The sequence below is a fragment of the Branchiostoma belcheri genome, unplaced genomic scaffold (genome assembly GCF_001625305.1).
Source record: "Branchiostoma belcheri isolate BF01 breed outbred unplaced genomic scaffold, Haploidv18h27 scaffold153, whole genome shotgun sequence".
NCBI classification, from domain to species: Eukaryota; Metazoa; Chordata; class Leptocardii; order Amphioxiformes; family Branchiostomatidae; genus Branchiostoma; species Branchiostoma belcheri.
The window spans coordinates 484,845-498,391 of record NW_017802969.1 but is presented as its reverse complement, the minus strand read 5'-3'; the positions used below and the strand labels follow the sequence as shown (position 1 = coordinate 498,391).

Here is a 13,547-nt window from a genome sequence, read left to right as displayed (position 1 = left end):
CGCCGCTGTCACATTGCTGTTGTTCAGTTGAGAGACCAACACAGTCGAGACCGCCATTGGCCGGGGCTGGGGTATCACAGGTGCGCATGCGCTCCTGAACACCGTTCCCACAGGTAGTGCTGCAGTCTGACCACCCGCTCCAGCCACTCCATTCCCCATTAACTGGAACAGACAATTTCATGTGTCAAATAGTTATCTATGAATAGTAAGTAAACTGTACACGTTTGTAACGTTATATAAGGCCACACCGTCTTAATTTTATGGATCACATCCGCGCTCGCATTGATTTTTTACATGTTTAAAAAAAAAGAAAGGATCACGTCATCCGAGGCTCTGGCCTGGGTAGTCCATGGTAGTTAGCAACAATACAGAGCCGGTGGTAACTCTGGAGGATGGCACCCAGGCTACCAAAGCTCCACGACTCAAGACATCAGTACATACGTACAGTGTCGATTCATAAATCCGAAAAAAACAGCATGTGCTGGCTTGTCGTATACGTCGCTATGTTCTGCCACAGTTCTGCCGCAAATTCACAATACCAGCTTTGCCTTTGCCTTCCTGTGGTTTAGTAGCATTTTTATTTTTGGCCGGATTTTTATTTTATTCGCCCGCGCACACTATTTTGGGGGTCTTCAGAGGATGTCATCCATAAAATTAAGTCGGTGTGGCCTGACGAAACGATCTTCTACTTCTGTCCTTAGAAAAGACTTAGAAAAAACGCTAGCCCATTCCACAACGAGTGTCATATTTCTAATACGTGAAGTCTCAGTGGGAAATGGTATATATACATGGACAAATGCGGGCAGGCTGAAGATGGTAGAAATAAGGATGAGACATGTATTTTGCTAGATGAGTTAGTCGACTATTGAAGGTCCATTTTGCCTCGGGCCACCTAAAGTGACCTGTACATTTGATGGGTTTAATTTGGAACAGATGTTTTAGCAACAGATCATCCTTCCAACGTACTAGTACTTTTGCGATTGATCTGAATCGTAGTTAATGTAAGATATCAAATCAAATCAGCTTAATTGCTCAACAACTGTAGCTGGTACAATGTATGGCAAAGAAACAACAATGGTACATACACAAACTAGTACTAAAATATAATTCTAAAGAGCTAGTCTATAATGATACTAAAGCTAATCTATTGTGTTTTCTTAGGAAGAGTATTATTACATTCTGTAATTCAAGGGATATATCAGCTATTTACAAAATGGTGTCGCTTTTGTAGTGATTCAGATATGAATTTTCCAACGTACACTGATATCTGAGTAGGACAAAGATATCTGATTTTGAGTGAGGTAGCGTAACATTAGTTTTGGAAGCTATGGATTGTATCAACTTTTGTCTGTTTTCTTCATATGTTGGACATGACATCATGAAGTGGAATTCGTCTTCAATATCCTCCTTGCATTTCATCTGTCAAAGTTACCTGTGCGGATTGCACAGGCATGGAGTGCTCTTCACTCATTACATAAGATTTGGAAAGCGCCCATTAGAAAACAAACTAAGATCAAAGTGTTTAAGGCATGTATTGAAACAATTCTTTTGTATGGGTCAGAATCATGGGTCATGAATATGTCACATTCTAGAAAACTAAACGGGCCATACACGAAGATGTTGCTAGTAGTTTTCAATACACCATGGTGGAAACATACTACTAATGAACAGTTATATGGTTCGTTACCAAATGTAACTACAGTAGTTAAATGTCGACGACTAAGCTTGGCCGGTCATGTTGTACGTAGTGAATAACGTTTCTACTCTGGAACCCTGAGTTGGACGGCCAAATGTAACACTTAAGAAACTTATAGAAACTGAAACAGGCTAGCAGGGCCTGAAACTTATCTCTGCGATGAAGGACAGAAAGTTCTGGAGATCTAACTTTGTATGCTCCACCTCTTCGGAGGATGAATGATGATGATGATGATGAACGTTACCTGGACAATCTCCGTTGTTGCATGATTGAGACTCCTCCGCATCTTCCCCCAGGCAGTTCTCCCCTCCGTTTGCAGGCCACGGGTTGTCACAGTAGCGTGTGCGGATCTGTGTACCATCTCCGCACGTGGTACTGCAGCTCGACCAGGACAACCACGCAGACCACTGTCCGTCAACTGCACGAAAAGAAGGCAGTAAGGCAAATCAACAGGAAAGTATTACCAACAAAACGCCCTTTCACACATATGTCCTCCCGAACATTGCAGCACCCCCCCCCCCCAACCATGGTTATGAGTAGGTCGGCACGGTTGGCTATGGTTGGCTGGTGTTCCGTATAAGGTCGGCTACTGCTCGGGTGCACCAGCCGAATGTTTCAACACGTTTGTCTGTTCTCTCAACGGACAAACTCCCTTGGCATGCTTGTCTCTCTGTTTGGCCCATTTCTACTCTTTCCAGCCGCCTCCCCAAGCCTGGTAGAGGGTAGGAGGAAGGTACTGAATGTGTGACAGGGGCTTAAAGAAACTCCGTCTTCCTAAATAACAATGATCTGACAAGTGTTCTTTCACTATGTGACATACATCGCATACATACATACATACATACATACAAACATACATACATACATACATACATACATACATAAATATTTGACATGTTTTGCGGATAATTGCTTAGGGTAGGAAAGGTCATGGAACGCATTTACACCTCGACAGCTTCCTAGCCACAGTTTAGAAGGAAAAACTACAGTGGTTCGGACATGTGTCTAGGGCCAAAGGCACACTGTCACATACAGTTCTTCAGAAAAAGGTGGAAGGCGCACGGCCGCGGCGACGTCCCCGTCGGTCACGGATTTAAGGAGTGGACCAGTCTAACAGCCAACCAGATGGCCAGACTGGCAGCAGACCGCCAGCAGTGGAAGACCTCGTGAGTGAGTGAGTGAGTGAGTGAGTGAGTGAGTGAGTGAGTGAGTGAGTGAGTTAGTGAGTGAGTGAGTGAGTGAGTGAGGAAAAGTAAGGTCAAACAGTCGTATACCTGCACAGGCCCCTTCGTTGCAGGACTGGGTCTCGTTGCCATGTCCTACGCAGTAGGCACCGGCATTGACCGGCTCAGGGTCGTCACAGCTGCGGCTCCTCATCTGTGTCCCATCGCCACATGACTCGCTACATGCTGACCACTCACCCCAGGCTGACCATTGTCCATCAACTGTATAAAAATGACAAATATAAATTATTATTCGTGATTTATTCAGCATATAATGATTGACACGTCGATGGTTGGACATCCATATAATTAGATACACAAGGAAACAGGCCCAAGCAACTGGATAGATTTTGAAAACTGTCTGACATTTTAAGTTGCTTTTCGTCTTTGGTGCTTCAAGGTCAGAGAATGACAGATAATACTCACGAACCATGGGTCAAGATACAAAATAACAAGGGGGGGGTATGTAGTAGCAGTCTACTGTACCTGCGTGGCAGGTATGGGATGGAATTAAATCACAATTCACTGACGAAGTAGTGGATACTAACAGTTTTCAAACTTTATCCAGTTGCTCGAGTATCATTTTCCTCGTGCATAAATTTGTAATTTCATTCCTAAGTTTCAGGAAAATCATGAGAACGTTAAGTCAGGAAGTTTAAGGTAGTATGAGTTTTCGACTCAAAGTAGATGCATGGGGAACCTGGAGCCCCCAAATCACTCTCTTTATAATGGTTAAGTGACATTGCTGCACAGTGCATAATTAATTATCCACATTTCATCCATGTAAGTTCAGTCCAAGTACATTCAAAACAAGAATTCGGAGATCTCATACCGACATGAAAATAGTAAGAGTCTTTCTAGTTTTTGTCTCATTGATCATGGAAATGGGATGAATGTATGTAGCATAATTTATTTTATCTATGGTTTTCTCAATTCAAATTACATAATTATGCAAATTAAGCTTTGTGCTAAGCTTATACTGACAACTATTACAACATGCATTTCTCAGTGAAACAACTTTGAAACATAAAAGTTTTCAAACGTTGTGCAAATGGTTTTGATTTAGTGGGAACATCACATATACACAGCCATCATCACATATAAAGGGAATGAAATACATCACTGTATCGAAGTAAAAGACAAAACATTAAATCGATATCAAAGCCTTGTCTCCTCTCTTAACATTTATCTGCCATCCACTTTTCAGCATGGCAACAGACAGCTTTGCCCATTTACGGCATATTGACGACTGCCAGAGGGCAATAGAATTTTTTTGTTTTTCTTTCCGAAAATCTGGCGAAACTTAATGCGCTGAAGCCATCCATAAGTATTACTTGAAGTGGCCCACGGTATTCAGAAACACAGACACACACAGAGACAGACAAACGGAAAAATCCTACATTTCCATGGTAAAAAGCACAGTATAATGATTTTAAAAGTGACATCCGTAACAAAGAAATATATTTTGTGGTGATGATTCTAGTAAACATGGGGTGCCCAAAGAACCATTACAAAACTATGTACTAGTAATATATGCAACTCACGATCGCAGAGGAAGCCGTCAGCATTCAAGACGTAACCAACCATCGTGCACGAACATTCAAAGCTTCCCTCAGTGTTCGTACAGGTCTGATCACATCCACCGTTGTTGGTGTCACATTCATTGACATCTGAAAAAAAGACATTGTTAAAATTAATCCATTTATATTCGTGAATAATTTCATCAGGTTTGTGAATGAATAAGAAGAGCCGACATTTCGATGATCTTCATCAGAGCAATTATGATCGGTTCACTATGGAGTGCAGCTAGGTGTTACGATGAAAAATCTTGTTAAACAAGTGGTAACCGTTGTGAACAATGAAATTTTCTATTCTATATTTGCCAACCATCCTGCTACCCCAATGGCTGACTTAAGCCTCGGTCACAACCCGCCATACGTGCTTCTGCTTGCTGTCTACGTGCAAAAACTTGGGCAAACGCAGGGCATCCGTGCCGTGTGAGTACGGCCTCCTTACGGTAAAGTTGCAATCGAACAGAGATCGTACGTTGTAAGCAAGTACAACTCTCTTACCACTTGCGCAACGTACGATGCACGCAACCGCTCGCGGCCAGACTTGGCGTGCAGACCACACTCTCACACCTTGCGCAACAGTGCGAGTGACGTGCATCGACGCCACTCCTTCTCCACGTTTTCAGAAAAAACGTAGCAGACGTAGCCTCCCAAAAAACGTACGGACAAAAAGCACCTACGGCGGGTTGTGACCAAGGCTTTAGCTATAGGAGAGATGATGATGATGATGATATTTACCTTTGTCAGAACTGTAGGATTTCGGTAAGTGGAGCAGCTGTGGTGTGAGTCTGTATGTCGTAGGTCAACGTCATAACCCAAGAAGTCGTGGATGGATCTTTTTGATATTTGGTATGTGAGTAGCTATTGTGGAAGCGTAGGTCAAGTTCCAACAGCTTTTTGTGCATCTGTTGATTGTATGTGTATGCATAACTTGAGAAGCGGTTGGATGAGTGGCGGTAATGGAAACAGCACCTGCAGACCGAAATGGAAAACCATGGAAAAGACACGTGGACGATGTCATAGAAGTTGTAAAGAAAGTCCAGCGAGAGTCCAGCGAGAACTTACAGACCATCTCAACAACATTCGTATACTGGTATACATAGTATACAGTTCACTCATGAAGAGGAAAAGGATGGAACACTACTTTTGACAAAATATTTATAATTAAACACACAACAAAAGTTCAGCTATGCTGGGGAGCTTTCGAGACGTACTCTGTCTCTTCATCAACCCGATTCAGATCTCGTCTTGGAGTTCTCTTGTCACGTGACTTGATGTGATAATCACATGACAAGAGCCAGCCATATACAGGTTTTAGGTAACTAGCACGTCGGCAGAACGTACTGCGTCTGCCCAGAACCCCGTATTTTCGCGTTTTCGTTGGGTTTTTGGTCAACGTTGCATCAGAATTTTGCCTGTTGCAGAGGATATTATTTCCGACATAACATTTGGAAACTACTGTCGAAATGCTGACCTTATATGAGCGAATACAACCTTATATGAGACATTCTGCCGAAATGCTATGTACAATACATTACGGGTTTCGCGCAGGTGCAGTACGTTCTGCCGACGTGCTTAGGTAACTGTGGAACACTACCATTCCCAGGCACTCTCCTAGTGCGGAAGGGGGTGGAGGTGGTGGCACGGTCAAACTACTGGTGTATAGAAAGAGCACGCAGACGGACCAGTACCTCAACTTTCAGTTCTACCAACCACTACAACAAAAAATAGGAGTCATCCGCACCTTGCCGGACAGTTGTAACACAGTAGTCACAGAAAATCAGGAAAAAAGAACTGGAGACTCGGCATCGCACTCTCACTCACCAACTGGACATTCAACAAAGTAGAACAACAGAAGAGAAGACAAAAACGGAACGGAGGGGTACTCATTGATTTCGCAAATAAGAGCCTCATTTGCATGAATCATACCAGTTGATTTAGGGCACAGCCTAGTAACTGGCTTTCCTATGTAAATATATTGGAATCATGTCGTCAGAACAACGTGGTCAAAAGTCATATACCTCAGAGTTTTAGACCTTAAAAAACACACATTGGCAGGGTAGTCCAACCTCTAAAGTCTCCATTTAGACAACAAAAATCGTATACAGCATACGCAGAACCATGCGGGTGAGAATTCTCCCCTAACGTAACATTGAGAACTGCCCCACCCCTCCGGACAGCTGATGACCGCATGAAAACCTATCTCTTCTTAGACAACACAAACAACCGAAAGTCTGTTTTTTTGTCAACAAAATAAAAATACTACAACCCTTACCTAAAACATCCAACTCCAAAACAACAACATTTCCCAAGAAAAACCCTTCTTTACATTTGGTTCCAGACTCATCTCTACTAAACATGGGCCCTCACTGATGCAGTAAAGTACGCTCATTCTCATAAGCGACATCACTAATTAACAGAAGAGAAAGGGTCGGCAGTAACGGACCGTATAGCCGGACCATATACAGGCGTATCCGGTGTATAAAAGAACCGGGACGAGGGGAGATACAAACTTAGCCACGATTGGGATTGTGTTCTCGCCTCAAAAGCGCCACCTACATTAGCTACATATAGCGACGAGAAGCAGTACTCCAGTCAGAAGCTCTGAGGAAGGTGTCTGATAGACATCGAAACGTAAGCAAGGTAGGAACAATACCTAGTTGAGTATAAAAGATGTCTGAAGTTGTAATCAAATTCTAATTAGCAGAAGTAAATTATTTGATGTCAGGACAGAGTCTGTTTGTCCCTAGAACATGTATGTGTGCTGTGATCCAAGTGTGACAAAGCAATGTGGCAGATTTCTGATGATATTCTGGTACATTTACTTTTAAGAGGCTCTTCTTTTCGCTCAACAACGTACAATATCCAAATATTACAACATGTACAGGTATTTCTGTTGGAATCAAATCGTTTTTGTAACATAGTTTATCGATCAATCCTGTCAGCATTTATATATATCAGTTTCATTTGTTCATCGATTTATTATTGTATTCAATTTCAATATTTTAATCTGTGCTTTGCTTGTCGTATGTATTATGTATTGTCTGGTGGCGACATGAATATAAGTGTAACTGGAGTGTGTCGCCACCGCGTCTTGTCATTATATGTTTCAATAAAAAAAACGTGAGCCTAATGCCCTGCACAATGAAGTAAGGGGCTTGGATAGAAGGATAATCTCAAGAAAGCTTCAAGGAGTTACTGGACAGGACTACACCATCATAACATAATAAGTCAATGGGCTAAAATACTAACACTTAAAAACACTTCTTTGCATGGCGAAGGCATGTGTTCCTCTAACTCTAGTTATAATGTATTTCATTGTTCAACAAAACAACGAGATTCCTGCTTTGATACAAATTAGTTTACTGAAACTATGGGTAGAATGGCTAAACACCTTTTAGCAAAACGCAAATGCAAAAACTGAAATGCAAATGAACTCACCATCACATGCCAAGCCGTCGTCATTCAAGGTATAGCCGTCATCGCAGGAACATACAAAACTGCCGACAGTGTTCGTACAGTTATGCGCACAGCCACCATTGTCACTCTCGCACTCGTTGACATCTGAAAAAAAATCAACATTTTCTTAACCATTCACACTCTTGTAAAGGAATTTGTAGAAACATAATTGCTTATTCACATATTACAAAAGAAAACAAGCATAGTTAAATACAACTTAGTGGGCTTTAGGTGTGGATAGCGTGCCATTAACCATATGTAAACAAGAATTCGGAGATCCCATACCTCCATGAAATGTGAGTTTTTGTAAATGTTTTTATTTGTCTCAATGACTATGGAAATAAGGTCGTAATTAGCATAATCTAGTTTAATCTATGGTTTTCCAAATTCAAATGACAATATTCTTAGTGCAAAATTCCTCTCCTTTGTCATAGTTCATTTCAACATGTCCTCATTAATTATGCAAATGACCTCTACATTAACATAATATATGCATAGTGGTGTTAACCTTAAAGTAACTTCTGCTGCAGTACCAAGGTCATCCACCAGGAGGTCAATATTTGACCTTACCCTTCGTCTTCTTAGGACTTACCAGGGTACCAAATATCATCACAATCCATAAAGGCGTTATGAAGTTATGCTGACTACAAATGTGCGGAAACACAAACACACACACAGACACACACACACACACACAGACAGACAGACACACAGACACGCCAAAAATAATACCTCCATTTTTCATGGAGATAACAAATGAGACTCACCATCACAGGCCAAGCCGTCGCCATTCAAGGTATAGCCTTCATCACAGGAACATTCAAAACTGCCGTCAGTGTTCGTACAGTTATGCGCACATCCACCATTGTCACTGCCGCACTCGTTAATATCTGAAGAAAAAAATAGTACTTATTAAGATTCTGTCAAGAGCTAGAACATATTTTCTTGAGAGCAAAGAGACACTATTGAGAAGTCATTCCTGCACACTGCAGTCAGACTTTATAATAACTCTATTTCCTAGCCCAACCATCAGCCTGTGAGCTCGGATCTTTGTTTAGCGTTTGTTATTATATTATGCATTTTTGTCAGTCTCATGCACATGTGATATTCAGCACATATAGTAAGCACAATGTTTTGTAACAAACCTACGTAATTCAGGGTAGATAGACATGTATTGTGTGTATTTCCCTGTCAATGTATGTTTGGGGAAGAAATAAATAAATAAAAGTTTTAAAAAAGTTAAACACTACTGCGCCTCCAAACAAACAAGTCTATTGATTTAAACACTACTGCGCCTCCAAACAAACAAGTCGATTTACAGTCAACCTATTTATTTATTCATCTATTTATTGCAATAATAATAGAATTATTCTAGAATTCACATTCAAACTGTGTAGGTTACCGAAAGGGTGGGTAGCATGTGAAGTCATCTGACGCATGCCTAGTATTGATAGATGCGACTTACCATCACAGGACATGCCATCGACGTTTAAGACATTGATAATAATATGTGAAAGAAGTAAATCGGACTCACCGTCACATGCCAAGCCGTCAACATTCAAGGTATAGCCGGTGTTACAAGAGCATTCAAAACTGCCATCAGTGTTTGTACACGTTTGCGCACATCCGCCATTGTCGGTGTCACATTCGTCGATATCTGGAAATAAACTTATGCTTAGAACTCTTTTATGCTCTATATTATATTATATTTTGAATAGCAAAGTTCTTTCTATCACAACCATTTATTTTTCAAGCCGACGTTTTGATGACCTTCTGTCATCTTCATCAGGGCAATTCTGACTGCAGCTGGCTTACTGTGCACTAACACTAGATGTTACTTGGTGCATAGTGCACTAAAGGTGTTACATAGTTCATACAAAACCAAGTAACATCTAGTGTCAGTGCACAGCAAACCAGTCAGTATTGCCCTGATAAAGATGACAGAAGGTCATCGAAACGTCGGCTTGAAAAATAAATGGTTGTGATATAAAGAACTTTGCTATTCAGTCGTTTACCAACCTGATGAAATTATTTACGGATATATTATATTTTGTTCAGAAAATAAACTTTCGTGCTCGCATCCAATAACATTATCAATGGTTGACATCTAAAGACGCCAACTGTGCTTAAAATTTTGTAATGCCGTGTATTATTTTCATAAATAGAGGAAGACAGTATAAAGTATGTGACCCACATATATTTTTATTGAAATTGAAATACCTTTATTGTACATTCATGCCACGACGGGCTAGGTACAGGTCAAGACGTAACAGACTCATAATAAACGTATATAGAAAATTGGAGACAAGAGATGCACTACTTGACTTAGACATACATACATATGGTACATACAAAGGTACTATACTAGGCTAATACAAAGTGTTCTAGTCACTGAGCTAATATAGAGAGGTCAACTTCTTCTCGCTTTTTTGTACAGTGGAAAATGTGGGAGCAGATCATGTTTGTGATACAGGGTTTGTCTAGACGCATAAAAAATATAAATTTATCCTTTGCACTAGGTGTTCAAAGTATGGTAACTTCTCTTTGATATGATTAAAAAGGACAAATCTTTCATTAGAATATAAAGTACAGTCTAAAATAAAGTGTTGTTCATCTTCTATTCTATTCATGTTACAGTATTTACAGAGTCTATTCTGGAGTAAGATGTGAAAGAAGTAAATCGGACTCACCATCACAGGCCAAGCCGTCAACATTCAAGGTATAGCCGTTAATACAGGAACATACAAAACTGCCGACATTGTTTGTACAGGTCTGATTACATCCACCGTTGTCAGTTGCACATTCGTCGATATCTAAAGAGAAATAAAACTCATAATCACAAAAACTTTTAATCAAGAAAAGTTACCAACTTGAAGGCAATTGGAGAGATAAAATCTATCCAGTGAGTAACTGTTTTTGTGCACTTCATTACCTGCATGTTTGACGTTCATCAACTCATATAACTATGATTATTACCTCCGGGGGAGGAGACATCCTTCCGCGGAAGGGTTTTGTGAGAGATTTTGATTTTCATGTTCGCATCTGTTTCTCGCGTTTGGGTGGACGGATTCTTTTGAGACTCGGTGTATGTTTTGCTATTGGGCTGTAGATTATGCACGTTCTTTTTTTTATTGTCTATGTGTTTTCGGGCGTGAAAATGGTGCCTTTTGTTGGCCCCATAACACCCCTTTGAGCGTGAAAATGGTCGCGAGCGTTGACCTTTCGCGTGTTTAAGCTATTCTCGGTCTGGTCCACGTATATGACCCCTCACACAGAGGGGTGTCCGGTCTCGATAAATTCTTTGTTTAAAACCCTATATAAGAATATACAATAAAAAGCCCGGAGGTATAAAATCTCAGATTTTACTTGTTTATATATGCGTTATATAATTTTCATGGGAACAAAAGAAATATATGTAAGCCTCAAAATGTTCTGTTTCAGTAATGCAGTCGTCTATTTATGCCTTTAGTTATCTATACATTACAGAAGCAGATGGTCCATTCTTAGATACAAACATCACTTTATAATATACTGAAATAGACGCTATCATCACAAAACACTATTTTGACTTAAACTTTGCAATTGGACTCACCATCACAGTTCAAGCCGTCGACATTCAAGGCATAGCCGTCATCGCAAGAACATACAAAACTGCCGACAGTGTTCGTACAGTTCTGATCACATCCACCATTGTCGGTGTCACATTCATTGATATCTGAAAAAAATGATCTTCAACTTATGGCACGCTCTGTGCTATTTAAAAAAAAAAACAGAAATTCAATACTTCCTAAACGTAATACTTATATCTGTATGTGTTTATCTATTTATGATTCATTTCCGTAAACCAACAAGCATCCAACTTGAATCAATGACAAAAACGTTTTTTGTCAGAGAGACCATGGAGGTAGAAAAGAGAGACTCACCATCACAGTTCAAGCCGTCAACATTCAAGGTGTAGCCGTCACCACAAGAACATTCAAAACTGCCGTCAGTGTTTGTACAGTTCTGATCACATCCACCATTGTCTGTTAAACATTCGTCCACATCTGAAAGAAATAAACCCGTCAAGCCCTATACTACATGTATACTAGTATGTAAATTTTATAAATTCTCACTTCAAATACGACAGATTTCAAAAGACTACAATTGCTACAGATAGATTTGATTATATATTTAAATGCAACAGCCCACACAATGCAAAAATAGGTAAATACATAAAAGACTGTTTTGTTATTAGAAAGAATATCGATTTGCTGTCACATGTACCCTTAAAACAACTCCGCCTGATTGTAAAGCCTATGCTAACTTTTGATTATTTCTTTTCTATATATAAGTTGTTTCTATACCTAAGTTTATTCTATACCTATCTATTTATATATATGCTACTTATTGTTACCTATTTGCCATACAATGTTCCTGTACAATTGTCGTACAATAAAGTTCTTCTTCTTCTGTAGAAAACAAAACAAAACAAGTATGGCGTTGTTGTGAATCGGTTTGAGCTTAAGGGTAACATGACAAAACAATTGCGACTCACCATCACAGGCAAGTCCGTCGAGGTTCAAGGTATAGCCGACATCGCAAGAACATTCAAAACTGCCGACATTGTTCGCACAGTTCTGATCACATCCACCATTGTCGTCGTTACACTCGTTGATGTCTGCAAAACAAAGGCAAATCATTGTGCAGGGAATGAAAAAAAATATCAAGACGTTTGCTGGACGTGTGTATTGCGTGACGTAAGCAAATGAGACTCTAAACTTAAACCTAAACGTAATACTTATATCTGTATGTATGTGTTTATCTATTTATCATGGATTCATCTCCATAAAGCAACAAGCATCCAACTTGGATCAATATGACAAAAACGTTTTTTTGTCTGGAACGCAAACATTTTCTTAAACATTTACGATCATTCACACGCTTGTAAATGAATTTGTAGAAACATAATTGCTTATTCACATATTACTAAAGAAAACAAGCATAGTTAAATACAACTTAGTGGGCTTTAGGTGTGGATAACATGCCATAAAATATATGTAAACTAGAAAGGCCAATATTTGCTTTGGAGCAAATACAGCGATGGGTTCACCACATTTTACGACATGGCAGGGAAAGAATGGGAAACACAAGGGAAAACAATGATTTACATTGATATAACTATAATATGAAGTAAAATACAACTAAAACAACAGTTGGATAGCTATTCCCTACTTTATTGGTTAGGATTTTTAATTGCATAATGCAAACTGTTGATTTTCAAAATAAAATAAAAAACGTCCATGCCCGGCATTCCAATGCTGGAGCAGGAAAGCTTGAAATACCTACCAAAACACTTGAATACAGACATACTGTCAGTATGGAAATGCTTCTGTGCAAGTGTTAATCAAGTTAAATCCCAACAGCCAATCAGCAAGAAGTATAGAGGAAAGCTGCATGCCTATTGGTTGATGCCCTGCATTCCATTCTGATGACTCATGCCCAAACGTGGTAAACAAGGCAGACTAACACAGTAATACATTTGCTATAACACAGCCAAAAAACTCAAATAAAACCATTCTAAAAGCCTGTATCACAATAATTTAAAAACGCCTAGGG

General features: G+C 39.8%; 1 protein-coding gene across 1 annotated transcript in view; it reads right to left on the bottom strand.

Moving 5' to 3' along the window:
- LOC109465580 (fibrillin-1-like) overlaps nucleotides 1–13,547 on the bottom strand; it is a 39,051-nt gene that overhangs the window by 6,727 nt on the left and 18,777 nt on the right. The window contains exons 19-29 of the mRNA XM_019762936.1: nucleotides 12,487–12,609; nucleotides 11,873–11,995; nucleotides 11,542–11,664; nucleotides 10,640–10,762; nucleotides 9,415–9,606; nucleotides 8,717–8,839; nucleotides 7,932–8,054; nucleotides 4,464–4,589; nucleotides 2,971–3,141; nucleotides 1,941–2,114; nucleotides 4–162 (exon numbers count right to left, since the gene is read on the bottom strand). Of these exons, the coding sequence (XP_019618495.1) occupies nucleotides 4–162; nucleotides 1,941–2,114; nucleotides 2,971–3,141; nucleotides 4,464–4,589; nucleotides 7,932–8,054; nucleotides 8,717–8,839; nucleotides 9,415–9,606; nucleotides 10,640–10,762; nucleotides 11,542–11,664; nucleotides 11,873–11,995; nucleotides 12,487–12,609 (1,560 nt within the window). The remainder of the gene's footprint in view (nucleotides 1–3; nucleotides 163–1,940; nucleotides 2,115–2,970; nucleotides 3,142–4,463; nucleotides 4,590–7,931; nucleotides 8,055–8,716; nucleotides 8,840–9,414; nucleotides 9,607–10,639; nucleotides 10,763–11,541; nucleotides 11,665–11,872; nucleotides 11,996–12,486; nucleotides 12,610–13,547) is intronic.